Below are 22,795 nucleotides of genomic sequence, written 5' to 3'. Positions count from 1 at the left end.
TATATGTCACATATATTTCCTATTTTACATTAATAAATCATCATTCAACTTTTCTGCATTTGGTTTGTGTCAACTGATCTACAAAAGCCCATTATCAAACTAGTATTCAATTTCAGTGGTCAAATTTTTCTGATTATCTCAATTTTATTAAAGTGGGTTTCATAGATTGTTTTTTGTTTCATACATTTATTTTATTTATTTATTTTTTTTAGAGAGGAAGATTGGCCCTAAGCTAACATCTGTTGTCAATCTTCCTCTTTCTTTTTTTTTTTTGCTTGAGGAAGATTCGCCCTGAGCTAACATCTGTGCCAATCTTCCTCTATTTTGTATGTGGGATGCCGCCACAGAATGGCTTGATGAGCGGAGTGTAGGTCTGCACCCGGGATCTGAAGCTGTGAACCCCAGGCCACCAAAGCGGAGTGCAGGAACTCAACCACTACACCACTGGGCCAGCACCTCATAGGTTGTTTTTAAAAATCACTTTTCAGAACTTGAAAACTCAAACACCAATCTTAACGTGCGACAATCCTTTTAAGGTACATGAAGGCAAAGTATAAAAAAGTTCTACAGGAAAAATCAGTTTCTTAACACTTAACATACATTTATTTATAGTAACTCATTTTAATCCTCAGACTAATGCAGAAGTTGAAAATTATATAACAGGTGTAACTACAACCATTAGACATAATTAAAAATATTAGAAAGTCCTAATTAGACATTCAAGAACAATAAATATGTTAATCAAGCATTAGACATGGTAGATACAGCAAACTCACCTCGACAAATCACCAGCTATTATACAGGCAAATATGACAAATTAGACAGTACTGAGAGTCTAGTTTAGAAAAGACTAAAACGAACAAGGAAAGATGTATTATGAGACTACTACACTTAATATGAAAAACTATCGTACTTTGAAACATTTTGTATGATGAAAAGTAAAAGCGTAAAGTCACTGGAAATATAACTAATTTATCATTTACCATCCTAATTTGGAAAAACAGTATATTTTTTATACCAAGTGAATTATACTTACAATTTGCCATCTTTGAAAGATCGAACAAGAACATTGTCTTTTTTCACAGCAATTTCATCACTACAATCAGGACAAACCACCTTTAAAAGAAGTGTGAAATTATTATAACTAAAAGAAAATTTATAGTTACATAAGTATAAACTATTTGAACTCTTTCAAAAAAATAGTTTCAGCTTAAAGTTTAAAAACTAATTTTAGTTTGCAGGTAAACAGGTACACACACATGTGGTAACACACACAAGTAATTTTAAATTTATATCCTGTATCCTTTCGGCTCTCTAGATTATTCATGTTGTTTTTTGGCACAGGTATGGTGTTGAAAGCAGAAACATAGCTATGACGAGACTGAAGCTGTGGACCAAGTTCTGGTCAGAAATAGAAAGCTGGAATGAAAGTGGAGCAGGACTGAAAAAAGAGGTAGAGCTAGAGCCTTAACACAGGGTATGCATCATGGCTAAGAGAAGACGAAATAGGACCACAATGGGAACAGGGATCACAGCCTTAAGCAGTGCAGTCTCTGTCTTAAAAAACACCGAGATGAAGTTCTATTTATTATTTACATTTAAATATATACTTTAACGCATAATAAAATTTCTTCATAATACTAATCCACTCTAAAAAGTAAACATTTTAAAGTGGGTACCTTCTTGGAGTCTATATAAGATTTATTACTAACACTAAAAGATTTATTTTATTTGTAGTTCTCAGCTGTTATTTAAAGTGAGGATAAAGCATGCCTTCCCAAAGGCAGTGCTAACGTAAGACGCCTCTGAATTATTATTATTTTAATTCCAAGACAGTCCACTATGTATACCAAGAACAAGTTAAAAGCATAGTTATATTTTTAAATGAAAAATGGGCTAAATAAGCATGACAGGTTTGTTATAAGGACTGTCTCATGAGCTCTGAAAAATGACATGATGGTACATAAAGGCATGTACTGTCACCATAGGATAGAGAGGACCTAGAAACAGGTTAGTTCAATTCAGTCTTTAAAAAGTTAGTTAACAATTTCCATAATTACACTGTTTTCTTGTAGCAGTGTGTAAATGCTGATAGCATTCTGAAATAATTCACTGATCAAAGTTTTTCACATGTAGTAGCATCTAGGGAAACTTTCCTGTCATTTCCAAAAGTCTTGAAGTAAATACTTAATATTTGTACATTCATTCATCTACTCACTCTACAAATATTAACAACCACATCAAGATACTATACTAGATGTAGGAGAACAAAGAGGCTGAGACAGTCACTGTTCTTCCCCACATGGCACTTGCATTCTAGCTGGGAAGACAAACACTAAACAACTAAGTGCACGTTTATTTAATTGCTACTGTGTTAAGTCCTTATCTAGGTGGTCAAGGACTGCTTTCTTGAGGACACATTTAAGCTCAGCTTTGAAGACTGAGTACGAATTGGCCTGACAAAGGATGTATGTGTGTGCATGTGTGCAGTATACGTATGCACTGCAAGCAGAGGAAACAGATTATGGGAACAGCCTGAGACAGCAAGGAGTGGAACCCATTCCAGGAAGCAAAAGAAAGTCAGTGTGGCTAACTTTCCGCCTGGGCTAAATAAGAGAGATAAGCAGGGTTCAGATTTTCCAGTCTTGTAGGCCATGTTAATTCTTAAGATAAAATCTAAAATCTTTAAGGGAAAGGTCTGAAGCAGAATAATGTCATAATAGACTTGCTTTTAAAAAAATTACTTGGAGGGGCCGGCCCAGTGGCGTACTGGTTAAATCTGCACGCTCTGCTTTGGCTGCCCAGGGTTCGCAGGTTCCAATCCCACGCGCGGACTGACGCACCGCTCATCAAGCCATGCTGTGGTGGCATCCCACATACAAAATAGAGGAAGATGGGCAGAGATGTTAGCTAAAGCCAATCTTCCTCACAAAAACAAAAACAAAAATTATTTGGAGGGGTCAGCCCCGTGGCATAGCGGTTAAGTTCGGTGTGTTCGCCTCGGCGGCTGGGGTTGGCAGGCTCAGATCCAGGGTGCAGACTTACACCACTCGTCAGCCATGCTGTGGCAGCGACCCACATATAAAGTAGAGGAAGACTGGCATAGATGTTAGTTCAGGGCTAATCTTCCTCAGCAAAAAAAAAAAAAAAAAAAAAAAATTTACTTGGGCTGCTATGAAGAAAATGGATCAGAGAAGGGCAAGAGCTGAAAGAGACTAAGCTACTGTGATCATCCAGGTGAGAGATGGTGCATTGGATGTAAAGTAGTGGCAATGGCAAATTAAAAGAATGAGACATATTAGAGATAATTAAGAAGAGGGTGCTTAGGTTTCTGCCTCGTGCAAATGGTGTCATTCACTGTGAGAGGAAACAATGAAGGGCCATGTTTGGGCATGAGGGAGGAGAGAATAAATTTAGTTTTAGGCTTATTAAGTTTTGAGGTGGCTACAGGACATCCAAATGGAGATACTAAATAGACACCCAGGTTTGCAGCTCAGAGTAGAGGTCTGAATTCTAAGATATAAACTTGGGAGTCAAGAGCCTAAACATCAGGAGTCTAAAAATTGGATCTAAAACTGTGAGCCAAAATCTATCCACTTTTTTTTTTCCTCATGTGCTTAGGGTTTTGCAAACTACACATATGATAGCTTTGGCCACTGCCAATGGTGGCATGTTAAGTGGATTCACTCTCCATTCTGCCACAGGAACCACAATCCGTATTTTATCCCGTTCACCCATGTATGTTATTTTCTTGGTCCCTATGGCACTTCAATTTGTTATCTCTGCAACTGATACTATAAAGGGGGTGAGATCACCCTAAAAAGAATACAGAGTGATATATTCTGCACCTTGAACAACAACATTTAAAGCTTAGTTAGAGGAGTAACAGTGAAGGAAACTGAAAAGGAGGCCTGTGTGAGTCATGGAAGCTAAGATTTCCTCCTCTTAAAAAGGGGGTAAGTATCACTTACTTTTCAGTCTCAATTAAAATTAAATGAGACTACTTACGTTAACAAGCTTAGCACCATGCCTGGCCAGGGTAAATGCTCAATACATGGTGACTATTTACAGTTCCTAGGAGTATGCAATTGTTTTCTAGCATGATGTTGTTACCAAAACACTTGTAAAACTTACTTGATCTATAAAAGCTAATTTTAAAAGTAGAAACACAAATATTTCTTATGTGATGATGTCAAGATTGTTTGATTTAGAACACAGTTCCACACTCTAGTTGACAAAAATTATCCATTACTGTCCAAAAGATCTCAATTTTGGGGGAAGGATAACATATCCATAATTCTAAGATTTTTAAAATAATAATGAAATGGTTGACTAAGCAGATACTGACCTTTCAATATCATAAATCCTTAAATATATTTCTCATCATTAAGGAAACTAGAAATTATGGTGACAGGATCTTACATTAATACTGAAAATATTAATAGTGAAAATTTTAATGCTCCTATTGTTTTAGAAAATTTTTTAAAATATGTTTTCAAAAGAAATTCTTACAAAGAATCTTACTGTTTTAGGAAAAAAGAAATTATCACATACACTGACACTCAAGTTTTCAGCTTACTATTAACCCAAAGCTTGACAAGTTACTTAACCTTTCTATCTAATAATCAGCTTCCTTATCTCCATTGAGGATGAATACCTCATGATCCTTATAAAAGTCTTTAGCACAATCCTTGCACATAATAAGCATCCAATATATGTTGGATGGATGGATGGATACATGCGAAGGTACAAAGGTATCATAAAGTATTTACATTTATTAAAACAAATAATTGCCTTCATTAGTTTTAATTATAATTGTAAGAGCTGATATTTATTGGGCACTCACTTTATGCAAAACACAGACCTAAGCACTGCAAATAAAGAATACAAAATATGTTCACTGAAAGGGATGACAAATAGACATCATTTGTAGACAAGAGCAGAAAAGAAAGATTTTTTGTTCTTTTGCAGTCTTTTGCATGGTGGATTTAGGAGTTTCAAAAGTTTGCGTTATGAATTTTCTACCCAAAATAGAGAAAACAGTATAATGAATTCCCATATACCTAGCCTCTAAAATTATCATGATTTTGCCTTTCCTGGATGACTTCAAGAGTCCTTTGCACTCAAAGACAATTTTGAAAGTAATATTTGTGTGAACTATGCTATGAAATGGGGAAATGATGCTAAAATCGCTTCCCCATTTTGTACCTATAAAAAACACTAATAAGAAAATCAGTTGTTTTCTTCACGAACTTATATAGTTGAAAATTAAGCTCCTTTATACTGAAGTTACTCACCAATGCAGGAAACCATAGTGCTTTCTTTTTATCCAAACTAACGTAATCTACACATACAACTTTTCCTAGTAGCTCATCAATCTGTTTCCTATCATCTTCATCTTCATCACTGGAGGATGAAGAAGACTCTTCCTCTGGGCTACGGAAAGAAAAAAAATAAGACATTTCCATTTACCTTAACAAAGAATAAGCATACCAAGTTGATGAATACAGGTATTCTAGAAATTTTACCCCACTTCCTAAAACCTACAGAATGGCTAATTTAAATTTTTAAATTTAAATGTTTTTCTAAATTTCTAAAGAATAACAAAAAGGGTTATCATTAGAGGAAAGCACATCATTTTCCTCAAAATCTTTTGGGTTTATTTAGTGCTATTTTAAAAGATTAAGGGGAAGATCAGAACAGAATAATAACACTGGGCCCCAAATTCTCAAAAAGCTGAAGACCCCCTATTAAATATCCCAGTACTACACTAAAATATACCAGATCCTACCCTCAGGTTAAAAGAGTCCTAGAGACAGTAATTGTACATTCCCAGCACAAAGCTAACTTTAAAAAGGGGAGGCAGATCTTCATTAACTGGGGGTCAGGGTGGGGACAGGAGACAATCTGGTAAGAGATCACCATTGCTATCCTTAATATCAAATATACACAAACTAAGTATTCATAAAATTCACAATATGGTTTTCTTTTGTATTGCGTTAAAAATTCATTTCAGTTACATTGTGTATTGAACTAATAAATTAGAAAGATGTTAACTATCAGAAGAAAAAGGAACTATCTAAAACCATCCATTCAATGTTAAAGTATAATGGGAAGTAAAACTAAAAAGGAAAAAACAAAACAGAAAATAATTCTACTCTGAATCTGTTTCCAAGAAAACCCACCATCAGTGCTAAAGAAAATAAAGATTCTAACAACTGACTGCTCAAAATGCCCAGAATAAGTAAAGACACTAAGAAATGCTAAATAGACTGCAACGTATGTTCTTTTTATAAAACAAAACAGAACAATGGCGAGTATTGATTACCTACAGGGATGAAAACATTTTTGAGATACTTGGCAATGACCAAGTTCACTGACAAAAATGTAAATTGACAGATTATTTAAAAACTTTAAACATGATTTATCTATTTGGTTGACTGGGACAAATGCAGTATACAGTCACGTGTTGCTTAACAACAGGGATACCTTCTGAGAAATGTGCTGCGATTTTGTCGTATACGAACATCACAGAGTGTACTTACACAAACCTAGATGGTATAGCCCCCTAGATACCTATGCTATATGGTACTAATCTTATGGGACCACCATTATAAATGTGGTCTGTCGTTGACCAAAACGCCATTATATGACACATGACTGTATTCTAAATTTGTCTTTGATGTCTTTCCAAAGGGATGACAATATAAATGTCACTCCTTTATACATCACTCCTATACATTCCAATATAAATATAAAGGAAGCAACAACTATTAGAATAATATTAAATATTTTAGAGTGATATAGAGAATATCACTATTTGATTTCAATGATCAAATAACTTAAAAATTGTCCCCTGGTAAAAACAAAGCAAATCTTCAAAGTTTGCTACTAAGTAGAACAACTGTACTTCAAATGGTACTTAAAGCAGTTTAACTCCTACTCAGAAAGTAGGTAACATGCAGTAGGAAAAACCAACATACCTTCATATTAGCAGAGCATAAAACTTTACATACAGGCACATAGCTTGGGACAGTAATGACAGACTTCACAAGTCTGATTTCTACTTGATTAGAAGAGCTTTTCAAGGGCAATGACTTTTATCTCTCCTCTTTCTAATGATTGTAGAACAAAACCAACTTTAAAACCATAATTACTGCTTTTTCAAAGTAGTCATAGAAGACTCATTCAGCTAGGGTTTTACGGATGCCCTTTATATCATTATCATTAGCAAGACAGAAATGTCACAATGTCACAGATAACATATACAAATCTGTAAAACATAGAGAAAGCTAGGCTTTATTTGGCTAACAAAATCATCTGTATCTTTATAAAAATTCTGATTTCTTTCTTAAGACTTAACATGTATGAAAACTTCAGACTCCAGAAAGTTATAAACGTATATTGAAAAACTGACTGGCTACATAAAACATCTATCCACTTTATGTATTAAATGTCTAGGATCCACTGTAACACCATTCCCCGCTTATGAACTAGATTTCCTTCCCTCCCTCTCACCTACTGAAGACTTTGTTCCAGCAATGCTTACTTCTCCTGTATCAATTTTTTTGCCTCTACGAGACTGGTACCATCAGTATACTGTTATTTCTACCATTATGCTGTTATATCTCCTTATTCTTTAAAAAAAAAAAAAAATCCTCTGATCTCACTTTCTCCACTAGCTACCACTGCCTCATTTTTCCACTCCCTTTTGTAGGAAAACAGCCTAGAATGCTCTATCCCCAGACGTTTGGAAACTCTTTCACCTCCTTTAAGTCTCTGTTCAAATGTCTCCTCATTAGGTTATCCTGACCACCTTATTCAAATTTACAACCTGCTCGCCCCAATCTCCCCTCACTTTACTCTTATTATTTTCACAGCACTTACAAATCTATCATACTATATAATTTACTTATTTCTTATTTATTCTTTATTGTCCATCTCCCCCTATACGAAAGAATGTAAGTTCTAATAGCAGAGATTATATAAATGTCTGTTTTGTTCACTGATATATCCCAAGTACCTGAACAGTGCTTGGCACAGCGTAGATGCTCAATAAATATTTGTTGACTAAATAAATGAACTGAATAGATTTATTTCTTTCTACTGTGGTACTTCTGATTTTATTTCTCCTGAAATCACAAAATGTATACAATCAGTATAATGTATACAATCAATATAAACCATACCATTATACCTAAGGCTCCTTTAACTTTTCCTTTTAGAGGAGTTTAGCTAGAAAATTGTTTACACAAGTACTCAATAAATTGATAAACTAAAATAAATGAGCATCAAAAAATTTTTAAAGGAGCCAAAATAGAGCAAGCAGAGAATCTGCTTGATTTTTATTCCCGTCTGACATAGTTGCTTCTTTCGTAGTAAAGGTATTTGTTTATGGAATCACAACAAAATAATGCACTGTCTCTGTGAAACAACATTTGATGATGCCACTGGAAACAAAGCTAATTACACGGAAATATTTACCACAACAGACTAACAGCTAATCACTGAAAGCTGATCATGTATCACTATTAATTGTAAATTAACTGTAAATCAAGTGAGAAGAACTTTAGATAAGACATGTGCCAAAGAGTAACAAATGACAAGATGCAAATAAAAAATTGAGCCAACAACTTCAGAGGCTCCGTCTTTGAAATGCAATTCTTACTTCAATGATTCTTATTACTTCAGACAAGTAATTAACTCAAATTCTGTATAGTAAATTAGAAATCTGTATTAGTATCAGAATACTGACAACGTATAGCTTCTTAGAGATTAAAACATACAGAATATATGAACATGTATACACCTACCAATAAAAGGGTTTTAAATTTTTCCCCCAATTTTATCAAGAAGGAAACTAGAATCAAATTCTCATAACAAAATAAAGCAGCAAATAATAAAAAGATCTTCTGGAATTAGACAGTGGTGCTGACTGCACAATTTTGTGAATATACTAAGAAAACACAAACACTGTACACTTTAAAAGGGTGAATTTTATGATATGTGAATTGTATCTCAATTAAAAAAACTTTTTAAAAGATCTGCAGATCTGTAAATATGAGGTACATATCACTAGTTTATTGGGTAAATCTTAGCACTGTCACTGGGTAAAACCTGTACTCATAAATAATCCCTAATAAGAATCATTATAAGCCTTATTATGCTTTATTCTTTTCCTGAAGGGAAAAAAAAGAACAGCAAATAGACTGCTTTCTTACTGCAGTAACTGCACATAAACATTTGCCAGATTATTGGAAAAAACTTTTGGGGGAGGGAGACACAAATATTTCTATAATTTCATGCATTCTATTCTTTAGACAAAATCAAACAAAACCTCTGTACACAAAAGGTAAACTATATGGATAAAATTCAATCAAGTTATACACTGACCAAAAGGATCAATAACTTCCTTTAAAAAAATTAAGCTAAAGAATGATAATCATTAAAAAAAGAAAATACTTGAGTATTAGGATTAATTGATTAAAGGTAGAATATAAATAAAACAATTCAAGGAAGGTGTCAAAAATAATCAATTCTGGTATACCTGGGGGCACATGAACTGGTATGCAGATTAACGGTTGTTAAAAGAAAACAAAGGTAGTGATATGCTATTGCAACAATGGAGTCCGGGGAATCCTGGGAAGAGATAACCTTATTTACCTTTGTACAAAAATAAATTTTAAATGGCAATCAGAGAACCATAATGAAGACTTTTTTTAGTTGAGTAATAGAAGAGGAAATGAAAGTCCGATAAACAACCTTAAGATCCAGGTCCAAGACTTTGTTGTAGAAAATCACTCTGAAGAAAGGGAAAAGAACTTTGAGGAAGTGTAATTAAGAAGGTGGGCATTTCAGTGCAGTACTTGCCTGGGGTGCTTACACACCAAGGCTTAAAGCGCTAACCAAGAACACTGTAACGTCTCTTGGCAGTGAGAATGACCGCAGTAGTGAGGGGGAAGGAACAGCGAGCAAAACAAGAATACAGATGAGCTGGCTCTCATTTCCTACACTAGTAATTCTCAACCTTTTGTCTGCCTTCATACTTCACACATGTACAACACAATCCCAACAGCAAATCTTTCATTACACACACAGATTCTCAATAGGAAAATCATTAACTTAGAATGTTTGCTAGTCTTTAGAAAGCAAAGATCAACTTGGCTCAGTGACAACTGCATGTTTTATTCTCATATTCAAGAAAGGGAGACCTCAGCTATGAAAGTTAATAGACTTTTTAATAGATTATCATTTTTGGCCATTTTTGTAGATCAATCTGTGTGATATTCTATAAATTACCTTATTTTAAACTGATTTTTATACTTCTGGATGACATTTGTAAGAAGGTAAAATATGTCTAAATATTAGATGCAATTTTTTCAAAATTTAAAAAAATTATTGATAGATTCAAATACTGTTTTTCCTACAATATGTATATAATACAAAATAATATGGAAATGTTTTCAAAAATTCATATTATATAGCCAAAAACAGTCTTACTCGTCAGACATAAACACTAGTAAGCAGAATTTTTCTGTACTCAGATATAAACACATTTTTATATATAAATGAAATCATGTTACATACTGGCATGACGTCAATATATGATGATGATATCTGGTACTTTACATAGTGCTTACTATATAAACACTTTGAGGATATGAATTCATCTAATCTTTGCAACAACTCTAAGAGATAGGTAACACTATATCTCAAATTTACAGATGAAAAAATTGAGGCATGAAAAGACTAAGAAATCCACTCAAGGTCACAAAGCAAGGAAGTGGCAGAGGCAGGATTCAAACCCAGACCATCTGGCTTCACTGTTCACAGTCTGAATGACTAAGCCACACTGCCACTCTAAAAAGCTAGAGAAGTAGAAATCTTTGCTAATGAAATAATTTTACATTAAATACAACCCACCTCACTGTTCTGACATCATCCACCATAGTGAATCAAGAGTTGACTACAGAACTATAGGAAGACTAATGATCAAACAATGGTAGATAAAATTTTAACTCCCAACTGAAGTCATTAATTTTCAGAGAGATATCAAAAGACTTAACTTGTAAGTGCTTCAGTGAATATTTTATGGCAACATAATAGCCCCCTAGAAAAACTGAAAACATTATTATATCACAATAACATCTAATAATCACAACAGGACTCCAATCTAATAATGCCATCATACATTTTTCATTTATTTTTCTTTCTGGCTAGAATACTGAATTTTTAAACGACATACATAGAAGAGTAAATAGTAGTTACAATCTGAGTATCCTAAAAATAATCAAGTCACCAGCAAGCTAAATCACAAATGAGAGAAATTATTCACCTAGTAATTAAGAAAAATATTTTCTAAAAGATTCAGAGAGAAAAAAATGCAAGGCCCAAATCACAAGTATAGTAGAAAAATAAGTAATATTAAATATTTTTTCAATGCAAGGATTAGTCTTTTAATTTCCTCCCTCAAATACATCATTATTTGTTTACTGTTAAAACTAATTTGGAAAGTAATTGAAGTACTCTATCTCAATAAACAAGTCAATCAATTGAATGGGAAAAGGCCTATGGAGCACAGATGAGTTGAAGTCCTAGTCCTCTCCTTCCCGTGCTTCTTAGGTTAGTTACTTACTGTCCCTGAGGCCAATTTCCCCAATTTCTTATTGGGATAAAAACAATAACTACCTTCATGGGTTTGCTAACGTTGAAACTAAGCAAAATAAGAGATAGTGCTTACCCTTATTTCTATCTTCAAAGCTCGGCCACAATTAAACACCTGATTCTATATATTGAATGAAGGCATTCACTTACACTAAAGTTTTCAATAATTCAACTAACACTTATTTTTAATAGCTATTCTGACAATATATGGCCTTAGGCATATTAAAATTTTTAAAATTTTACCCAAGATATTCAAAATTGTTTTTAAGATAACCTCCAACAGAATAAATTAAAAACTATATTCTCCTATCCCATCCCTTCCAACTTTCTTCTGCTCCATGGAAGCTACTGTTTTTAACTCTTTCAGCTGTTTCTCTGACAGTTACTACCTTATCTCTAAATAATATTCTTATACAGGCATTTCTTTTTCCTTTTCTTTTTTTTTTTTTTTTTGGTGAGGATGATTGGCCCTGAGCTAACATCCGTTGCCAATCTTCCTCTTTTTTGCTGAGGAAGATTAGCCCTGAGCTAACTAACATCTGTGCCCATCTTCCTCTATTTTGTATAGGGGATGCTGCCAGAGCATGGCTTGATGAGCGGTGCGTAGGTTTGCACCCGGGATCTGAACCTGTGAACCCTGGGCCACTGAAACACAGCACGTGAACTTAACCACTATGGCACCAGGCCGGCCCCTGGCATTTCTTTCTTTATACATTTTAGATATTATTCTACTGACGTCCCACTGTTACAAGGACTTGACTTTTATATTTAAGCCACCTCTCCACCCTCCATCCTATGAATACAGTTTTCTTTTCTCAGATAATTTTGGGAGGGAGTTACTAAGTGCCTTTGCTATTTTTTTTTTCTCTTTTTGTTTGTTATCATCATATCTTTAATTTCCCCTCAATATTCCATTATATTAGGTAATCAAGTTCACCTTTTTAATAGAGACTTCCATTCCTTCATTCCGCACTCTAGTGACTACTAACATCTAGTATTACTATTGATGCCATTCTGCCTCTCAGTCCTTTGCAATAAATAATTTTTCTTTTTTTTTTCGAGGAAGATCAGCCCTGAGCTAACATCCATGCCAATCCTCCTCTTTTTGCTGAGGAAGACCAGCTCTGAGCTAACATCTATTGCCAATCCTCCTCCTTTTTTTCTTTTCCCCAAAGCCCCAGCAGATAGTTGTTATGTCATAGTTGCACATCCTTCTAGTTGCTGTATGTGGGACGCGGCATCGGTGCGTGCCTGGGATCCGAGCCCCGGCCGCCAGTAGCGGAGCGTGCGCACTTAACTGATAAGCCACGGGGCTAGCCCAATAATTTTTCTTTCTGGAACTGTCTGAAGATTGTTTCTTTATCTCTGATGACCTGAAATTTCACAACCCCTTGATCCTGTGATACTTTTTAATTTAGAGCCTTTTGGAGCCTAGGCACATTTCACTGAAAGTAATCTGTTAAATATATAGAATATGTGTCACAACTGTAAGAAGACATAAAAATAAGTAAGATAGCTTCTGCTGTCAGGGAGATCAAAACGATCAGGAAGGGAAAACAAACACTACAATGGTAAGAGGTAAAATACTGTCTATGATGTTAGATAAATGCAAAGAATTTAGAGGGTTCAGAGGAGAGAAAAACATGTCTGTTTTCAAGGAAAGAGTGGGGAGACACAAAATGGTTCATATAAAGGTGGGAGCACGGCTATTGAGAATTAAAGAATGAGGCAGGCAGTGACAGGGAAGGGTGGCATTTAAGACAGAAAAAAACAGCGTGAATAAAAGGAAAACAAAGGATGTAATCAGGGAATATTGACTAGTTCCATTTTGACTACAGCATCAAGACACATGTAGGGAGAAATGAGAGGGAGATAAACAATTTTAAGCTTGGCTGAGCAAGAAGAACCTCAAGCACTCATGCTAAGGAGTCTGAAATTACTACTAGATTTGAAATTATTATTAAATCCAGTTAGCATTTTGCAAATTACAATTTAAAATTAATAACTATTAAAACAATACTAGAAGGAGAAATGAATTCAGGTTCAACTAGCAGTTATGAAAATGGACTTACATATGATTAGATCTTCTTCCTCTATTTGTTTTCTTTCCTATGACTGGAGTGCCAAAATGTTCAGGGTTGGTGAGTGGGAGCTGGTCTAGTGTCTGTGGGTAAGAACATAAACCCATCAAAAATTATTACGTTGCAAGTTCTTTTCTCTTTTTAAACCAAATCAGTTTAAGAACATGCTTAGATTTTGAGATTAAAACCTTCCCCCAAGGAAGACTAAAATACAACTTTCCTAAAGATAGAAAAGTCTCACTTCAAAGATATTAGAATAAAGATGAATGAGCCCATTACTGAAAAAATGAAAAGAAATTTAGCTGTTCTCTCTAGATGATTTCATTATCTATTTGAAGGTTGACAGATTTCTAAGTATGATTAAAACACAAACCAAAACAAACACAGCTCAGTGGAAACGCAGATTTGAAAGATAAGATACCTATATGTAAGGACCTAACTAACTCCTAGATTGGGGCCAACTGCAGCTCAAATTTTTCTTTGTACACGAGGAATCATAACAGATAAAAGAGAATTCTTAATAAGTAACAGAAAAAGAATTAATTATCAGGACAAGCATCAACTGCCTGAAAAAAGGCTTCAGATAGGCTATATTATTACCTTGGAAACATTTTCTACAATAAACCTTTTTTAAAGAAAATGTAAAAATTAATTTTTCTACAATTTAATATCTTATTTTTATTCTCTCTTCCTTTTTAATCTGTAGTATTCAATATCACGCTTGGTATGAAGATAATGACCAATAAATGAACATTTCTTTCTTGTTATCAACTGACAGTTCATGTCAATCTCTTTGTCCCTCATCCCATCCAAAAATAATGATTTCTAGGCAAGGAAATGGCTGATGGTTAAAAGCAGAATGAAGGATAAGGGATTTTGGAATGATTCCCTTTATTTCTCAATATCAGATACCTCTTAGATTTTTCTTGCCATTATTTCCTGAAAAGGTTTATCTATCTAAAAAGTTAAGGTATCAATCTGAAGATACTATTTCAACTAACTTAATTCTCTATCAATTTTGATAATATTCCTACTACTTCTGCATTTTAAAGACTTTCCACAGTTGCTATTCCTTTCATCCCTTCAATAATAACTTTGCTATTACAGATAATTTCATAAACACCAAGGGAACTAAAGACCCCAGGAAAACTGTCAGGATGGAAGTGAGGGTAAGGAACTACTTCGGATAAAGACTTCTCAAAGTTACAAACCAGGATCTTATATGAAAGGGTGTCCATCAACTTAGATTTAAAGATCAGATATCTAAATACAAACTAATGCTAATATTTAAAAGAAAATTTTTAACTTTTATTTTTTAAATGAGATAATCTTGTTGAAACAATGATGAACTAAAATGTGAATAGGGAAGCAAGTTAACAATCTATTTTGCACAATTTGTTAGCATATATGTAAATGTATTTAAGGTACAAAGATATACATATGCAACAACAAAGAATATGGTATAGAAAAAAGGTACTAGCCATAAACCATTAAATAAAGATTGATTCCTTCAAAAGACAGACAAAAATCATAACTTTTGTAGGGGAAAAAACCTAATCTTTCAAATTTAGTTTGTAAGTCGGGCATTTTAAAAGTATTATTCGGAGGCAGAAGTTGGCCCAAATATAGTAATATGCCAAACAGAAACTCTAGAAGTCACTTGTCATTAACTTCTAATTATATTTCCTAGGGGAGAAAATTTCGAAGTACTATATTTGGTAAACAGGGAAAATAAATTAATCTGGATTCACTTTCTGCCAAGTGAACAGATGGATTAAACGCCCCTCTTCACTCCTCTAAAATTAAGGTTGCTCTCTTGAAAGCAGGGATTTCTATTAAGTACTGTGATTTCTATTTTAAGCATCTACTAGTCATTTCATTTGTTACAGGGGAAAAAAAATATCCAGGATTTCTAAAAAGTTATCTAGGAATCATACATAGAAATTTTCAAATAAACCACAGTCTCTCCTTACTACATAATAAAGAGTTAGATCAATAAGAAGCAATATCTCTGTTCCTGGCGTCAATCCATGTCCAAGAAAGCTGAAGCACTTTTATTTCAAGTGACAGAAAAGACTGAGGGGAGAGTACAATTTGTCTTGTCTTATACCTAAAGAGCAAAAACCAGAAACTCCTGGCTATATTAAAGGCCCAAAGAAAATTCCATAGGCCTAGAAGAAACATGCCTATAGCCCTGTTACCTAAAATGCGCTGCAGGAAATATGAAGCTGGGATTTTAACTAATCTTTCTTTAGAAGATGTAATAAATGCACAGAGAGAATACTAGCTGACGAAACTACTTTTGGATAATATTCAAATTATGAAGCCTCTGTAGAAATACCCAAACACTGCAACAGATGTCATGCAGTGGGCAATATCTTCACTAAGCTGGTTATGGCTAGAACAAGTGATTTTAGTGTTGGAATTCAAACTGACTGAAGTGCTATTGTGATCTCTTACCATGGAAATCTTGATTTTAAGTCTTTGTTTAAGTATATAAGCTTATTAATGGGATTAGTGACCCAAAATACTGTCAGTACGATGTGGCTTTTCTCTCAAAGGCCACAGTTACTACTAATAATAACAGTGCTCTAAGTAATCTTTCAAAAAATTAAAACTTTTTATGAAAATATCAAATAAAGAGAAAGACTATATAGATGATAGATTAAATACACTGCTGGTCATGTCTTCACAGAGCTTAATACACTTACAATTTTAAAATATTTTTGATTAATGCTTTCTCTCCTCCAACAGATGGTAAGTTACTGGAGGATAAATTCCATGTCTACTTGTTTACCCTGTGTCCCTAGTACCTAGCACAGCGCCTGACATATGAGAGCGGGGTAAGGAATAATATACCAGTATTCCAATTACCCTCTAGCAAAACAGAAAGCGTAACATGTATAGACACACAGAGTAAAACTGATCCTCCTTGAAGGTAAGAAGGATACACTGAGCTACTTGCTCATATTGCTTCAGCCTTTACACTACAACTGTCTTAAGATCTATTCCAACTTAAAACTCTCCTGCCAAAAACAGAATTAATATTTTAGATATTTCTCTGGATTAAATAAATAAGATACATGCCTTCACCTAAGAGGTGAAAAGTCAAGTCTTCAAGTCCCCATATTCACTGACCTACTATAATTGTACACATATTCTAACTAAGGGAAAAGAAATTATTTCTAAGAATTATAAAAATTCAGAAAGAATTCTGTCACTTCATCAGTGTCAAAAGCCAAACTCATGGCACTTGCCCCAAGGCTGTATGTATTTCCTATATTTAAACCTTCACAATTAATTCAACAAATATTTATATTTACTGAAGGCTTTTGTGGAGAAAACACTGCTGGGAAAGGAGAGCCTATCAAGATGACAAAAACATGGTTATTCTCCCAAAACAGCTTAAAATCTTATAGGGAAAATAGGAAAAGTAACTAAAAAGACCATAAAATAAGAATAAGAACAGTGTACACAATGTTATAAGCCAACATAACCTAAAAAAAAAAAAAAAAAAGAACAATAGCAGTGCAAAAGGATCAAAGGATAAAGAGATCAAATCTGGTTAGAGAGCTCATGAAAGAGGAAGCATTTCCAGTGGCCTTAAGAGGAGTAGGGCTCAGCAGAAACCAAGAAAAGAAGCATGAAGCATCATCTGGAAATACCAAGTAGTCTTATAAGGCAGAAGTACAGGGAAATGGGAGAATATGAGTCGGAAAAAGGCCAGAATCGTAATACAGAGAACCTGTCTCAAATTCTGAATTAAAATAGGAATTCAATCATTCAAGGGAAGGGAAAATATTTTCAAAACAAAAAAACATAAAACAAAGTCTAGTAGTTTAATAAGTAAAATTAAAATGTCCCCAAAGAAATACTGTTCTAAATAGTGACTAGAAAAAAGAAACCTTAGTGCAGCCACACTGTGTATTAATTGATATTTATAGATTGGACTAGAGAATATAACACTATTTATAACATTCTGTCCGTTTTTAAAATTCTGAATTGCGAGGTACTGATTTACAAAGCTTTGTGAACCCTCCATTCTTAGTAACTTAATAACACCTTTCAATTTTAGAGCATGGCTTTGGTGCTAGAAAGCGCTGGTTTGAGAACCAGTGCTGACCATCAGTTTCATCATCTGTAAGTTGAAGATAATAATGGTATCTACCTCATAACATTGTAAATGCACAGAGCAAAATCCCTGGCACATATAAGCACTTCATTTATTCATCCAACTACCATTTACTCAGTTCCTACTCTGTGCCAGGCACTGTTGCAGGAACTGGGAACAAAGTGGTGAGACATACAAAATCCCTGCCCTTGTGACACATCCAAGTGAGGAAGGCAGACAATAACCAAATAATTAAGCACATATACATATTCTGATGTCAGAGAATGATACCACATGCTATAAAGAAAACTAAATCAACCTAAAAGGATTAAGAGGAATGGAAGAAATTATTTTAGAAAGGGCAGTCAGGCAAGGCTTCTTTGAGAAGAGGCTATAATGATGTCAGCTATTAGTAGCAGTAGTTAGAGACTGGTTGTAGTATCTACATATCCTTTAATGATGATGGGGTTCAAGTGGATTACAAATCAGACATCTTTTTTCTACAGATATTTACAAATTAAAGAAGTCTATATAAAAGTTGCCTAAAGATAATAATTAAGCCCACTGTATTTTCTTTGTGAACAAAGGCTAAAATACTTTTAGACAAAAAAGCATATAGAACCTGGCACTCAAACACAAGGTCTTAAACAGGCTTCACAGATTACATGGCAATGGTATTATGTATTAACAAATTTTCCTGATTAACAAGTTGCTTGAGTTGAGAAAACTAAAACTGGCTCCCCCCAATACAAAATATTAGGACATGTTCATTTGTTAAGATTACTTACTTCACTTTCAGCAAAATGCCTCTCTCCTTTTAGGCACAGTGAAGATCGTCTCAGGGTCTTCTCATCTCCATCATCAAAAACTATGAGGGGAAGTAAAAACGGAAACTATTGAAGCGTTTTTCAAAGATTAACAAGATAACTTAAATTATCATTTAATTTCCTGAGTGCAAACAGAGCTACTAAGAAGATTACATTTGAAATTCAGTTCACATTTTATGTTTCCTAATGGACAACTTCAAATATAGAGTATCTTTTCCAATTTCTAACAAGAAAGAAATAATATATCTGAAATGAAAATATCTTCCCTGAAACAGAAAACACCAAATAAAAATAAGAAGTTAGCATTTCAGAATTACCATTTAAATGCTAATTAACCTTTCTCAATATGGTAAAGGAAAGGCAAGTTTTCCTGCTGGTAAATACTGACAGATTACCAAAGAAACAGAAAGTAAGAGTACAAATTTATATATTCAGACTGCTCCTGAAAAATTACTCTATTTTTATTATTTAAAGCAGGGTTTCTCAACCTCAGCACTACTAATATTTTGGATGAGATAATTCCTTGTCATGGGGGGGTACCCTGTGCACAGTAGGACATTTAACAGCATCCTTGTCTCTAGCCACAAGGTGCCAGTAGCACCCCTTTCCCAGTTGTGACAAACAAAAATGTCTCCAGACATTGACAAAGGTTCCCTCGGTGGCAAATTTGCCCCCAGTTGAAAACTACTTATTTAAAATACTAAAATGTCCCAGCAAATTTACTGTAATTTTATATATACACACAACATATGTATATTTTATGATATAATTTTAGCATATAGTACTTTCCTCACAAATCATGGGAAGAGAGTACCTCTATTTTAAATAAAGTTACCAAGCCTTGATTTTAGAAATAGCAATTTTTGCCTAAGTACCAAAATTAGGTTTTTATATATTACGTGAGACTTTACATTATGAGAGATTGGATAAATAACTTTTAGTACATTGTTTAAATGTTGTAACTAAAATATTTGACAATAAACGTGCCACATTTATGAGACCACCATACCTAATTACTATCTAGACTACTATATAGAATTTCTCAGTCTTATAACCTACATAAGGTCAAATATTTGCTTATGTCTCAAAATCAAATTTTCTCTCTTCACCAGGTTTTTTATCCACAAAAATACAAATAAAACTCATCTATACTATTTCAAAGCTCCATCAAATTTTGATATCACCAAAGACATTTTACTAGGTGTTTACTCTCATCTCTGATGTCATTAAAAAGAAAGAATTATTACCATTCAATAAATAATACTGCAATAATTGGCTATAGAGTTGGAAAAAAATAATATTTGATCATATTTCAGAATGTTCAAAAACATAAACTGTTGGTGAAATAAAAAGCTATTTGTAAAACAAAAATAAAACTATAAATTTAAGAATACATTGGAAAATAAATCCGTAACACTGATGGAAGGAAAGCCTTCTTAAACAAGATTCCAAACTGAAACTACAAAGGAAAAGGTGACCACAGGAAAACTGACTATATCAAAATTGATAGCAGACATAAGAGTAAAGCAATAGGAAAAAAATACAACTAAAGTAGCAAGGGGTTAATATTCAGAATATATAAATAACTCATACCCTAAAAATAATAAGAAAAAGATAACCATCCTAAGAGGAAAAGTGGGAGATTGGAAAGACACTGTAAGCTGGCAAGTCAAAAGAGAGAAAATACAAATAAAATGATCTTCCTTTCAATAAACATATGAAAAGATGTTCAATCTCACTAGCAATCATGGGAAGGGCATATTAAAACAAAACTGAGATACTATTTTGTGTCCACATAGGCAAAAATTTAAAAAGATTAGTAACATAAAATTTGAAAAGTGTTGGCAAAACAAGTACACTCATACTATTCATGGGAGTGTAAATTAACACAGTCTTTTAGGAAGGCAGTTTTCATTACCTACTGAAGTTTTTTTTTTCTTTTTTTTTTTAAATTATATTTATTTATTTATTTTTCCCCCAAAGCCCCAGTAGATAGTTGTATGTCATAGTTGCACGTCCTTCTAGTTGCTGTATGTGGGACACGGCCTCAGCATGGCCAGAGAAGCAGTGCGTCGGTGCGCGCCCAGGCCGCCAGCATCGGAACGCACGCTCTTAACCGCTAAGCCATGAGGCCGGCCCCCTACTGAAGTTTTAAAAGTACGTTTCCCTTCAATCTACGTCTAGTTCTCAATGTATACACTAGGGAAATACTAGAATAATGTACAAGTACAAAAGACATTCAATCCAGCGTTTATTGTAATAGCAAGGAAACTGGCAACATCATCAGTAAGAGAAAATAAATTACGGTATACCATATATTATCAAATATAATACCATAGTTTAAAAAATCTCCCAGGGCCAGCCCTGTGGCTTAGCGGTTAAGTGCGCGCGCTCCACTACTGGTGACCTGGGTTCGGATCCCGAGCGCGCATCGACGCACCGCTTCTCCAGCCATGCTGAGGCCGCGTCCCACACACAGCAACTAGAAGGATGTACGACTATGACACACAACTATCTACCGGGGCTTTGGGGAAAAAAAAAAAAGGAGGAGGATTGGCAATAGATGTCAGCTGCGAGCCGGTCTTCCTCAGCAAAAAGAGGAGGATTAGCATGGATGTTAGCTCAAGGCTGATTTTCCTCACAAACAAAAAAAAAATTTCCCTATCTGTTGCACATCTACTGAAATGTGCACTTAAACACGGTTAAGTTGGAAAAAAAATTCTCTAAGATATACTTTGAAGTGAAAAAAGCTAGAAATCCAATTGTATGATATATACACTAAATAATTTCACATTATGTTATACACATATTTATGAAATAAATTTTTAAAAGATCTCAAAAGATAAAAACCTTAACAGTAATCACATCTATGGTATTAGGGGAGGAAGTAAATCAAGGAAATTTTGCTGTATTTGTATTATCTTTGAAAATACATTTTTAAAGATTTATTCCCTTACCTACAGTGTACCAACTCGCATCAGTTAATTTATTGATAACAGCTTCCTGATATGCACCATCAAGATTCTTCACTTCCACAATAGCTCCAACCTAAAGTATTAAAAAGAAGTTAGAAAAAATTTTAGAAAATAAAGGAACACACCAAAAACTAGCCTTTTTTTTTTTGAGTGAGGGCATGGTGAAGAATAAAATAACTACTGATTTGATTTGTGTTAAGCTGCCAGCAGTTTTATCCACCACTGGTTTTGTACTATCAGAAAAAATGTCAACATAGTGAAAAAGGCAAATAATATCTAAATAGTATTATAAAAATATTTTTGCCCTTAACATCTCCCTAAAAGGGTCTTGGGAACCCCCAGGGGTCCTCAGACCACACTTGGAGAGCCACTGCCTGCAAAAATTGACTGTTCTTGCCCTATATTACCATTCCTCTTTCAAAGACGCTGGGGAAGGGTAGGGACAATTAAGAAATACCCTTGATGGTAATCATACTGAAATACATTAAGCATACCAAATCAATACACTGTATACCTTAAACTTACACAGATATATATCAATTATATCTCAATAAAGCTGGGAAAAAAAAGAACAGGGGAAGGAGGTCTTCAAAATAAAAAAAATAAATATCTTTGAGGTCTCCTTAAGAGTTAAAATGTACCACTAACAACAATTATTAAAATATTTTCCACTTGATCAAGAAAATGCTGATAATTACATTTATATGGTCTTTATAACTACATCAAACTAAAATATTTGCAAATCATATATCTGATAATGGGTTAATATCCAAAATATATAAAGAATTCAACTCAAGAGCAGAAAAACAATCTGATTAAAAAATGGGCAGAAGATCTGAATATACATTTTTCCAAAGACATACAGATAGCCAATAGGTACATGAAAAGGTGCTCACCAACACTCATCATCAGGGAAATACAAATCAAAACCGCAATGACATATCACCCCACATCTGTTAGAATGGCTATTATCAAAAAGAAATAATAAGTGTTGGTGAGGATGTGGAGAAAAAGGAAGCCTTGCACACTGCTGGTGAGAATGTAAATTGGTGCAGCCACTAAGGAAAACAGTAAGGAGGTTCCTGAAAAAACTAAAAATAGAACTACCACATGAACCAGTAATTTCACTTCTAAGTA

General features: G+C 34.1%; 1 protein-coding gene across 4 annotated transcripts in view; it reads right to left on the bottom strand.

Annotated features, from left to right (window-relative positions):
- Positions 1–22,795, bottom strand: part of ARID4B (AT-rich interaction domain 4B) — a 153,719-nt gene that overhangs the window by 66,543 nt on the left and 64,381 nt on the right. For all 4 annotated transcript variants that reach the window (XR_009220430.1, XM_058542994.1, XM_058542996.1 and 1 more), the window contains exons 5-9: positions 21,641–21,731; positions 18,645–18,724; positions 13,737–13,828; positions 5,298–5,436; positions 1,037–1,116 (exon numbers count right to left, since the gene is read on the bottom strand). Coding sequence is in view for 3 of the 4 variants with exons in the window: in XM_058542994.1 (XP_058398977.1) it covers positions 1,037–1,116; positions 5,298–5,436; positions 13,737–13,828; positions 18,645–18,724; positions 21,641–21,731 (482 nt within the window). In the remaining variant the exon portion in view is untranslated. The remainder of the gene's footprint in view (positions 1–1,036; positions 1,117–5,297; positions 5,437–13,736; positions 13,829–18,644; positions 18,725–21,640; positions 21,732–22,795) is intronic.

This window comes from Diceros bicornis, chromosome 6 (assembly GCF_020826845.1).
Source record: "Diceros bicornis minor isolate mBicDic1 chromosome 6, mDicBic1.mat.cur, whole genome shotgun sequence".
NCBI classification, from domain to species: Eukaryota; Metazoa; Chordata; class Mammalia; order Perissodactyla; family Rhinocerotidae; genus Diceros; species Diceros bicornis.
This window is presented reverse-complemented; position numbering and strand designations above follow the sequence as displayed.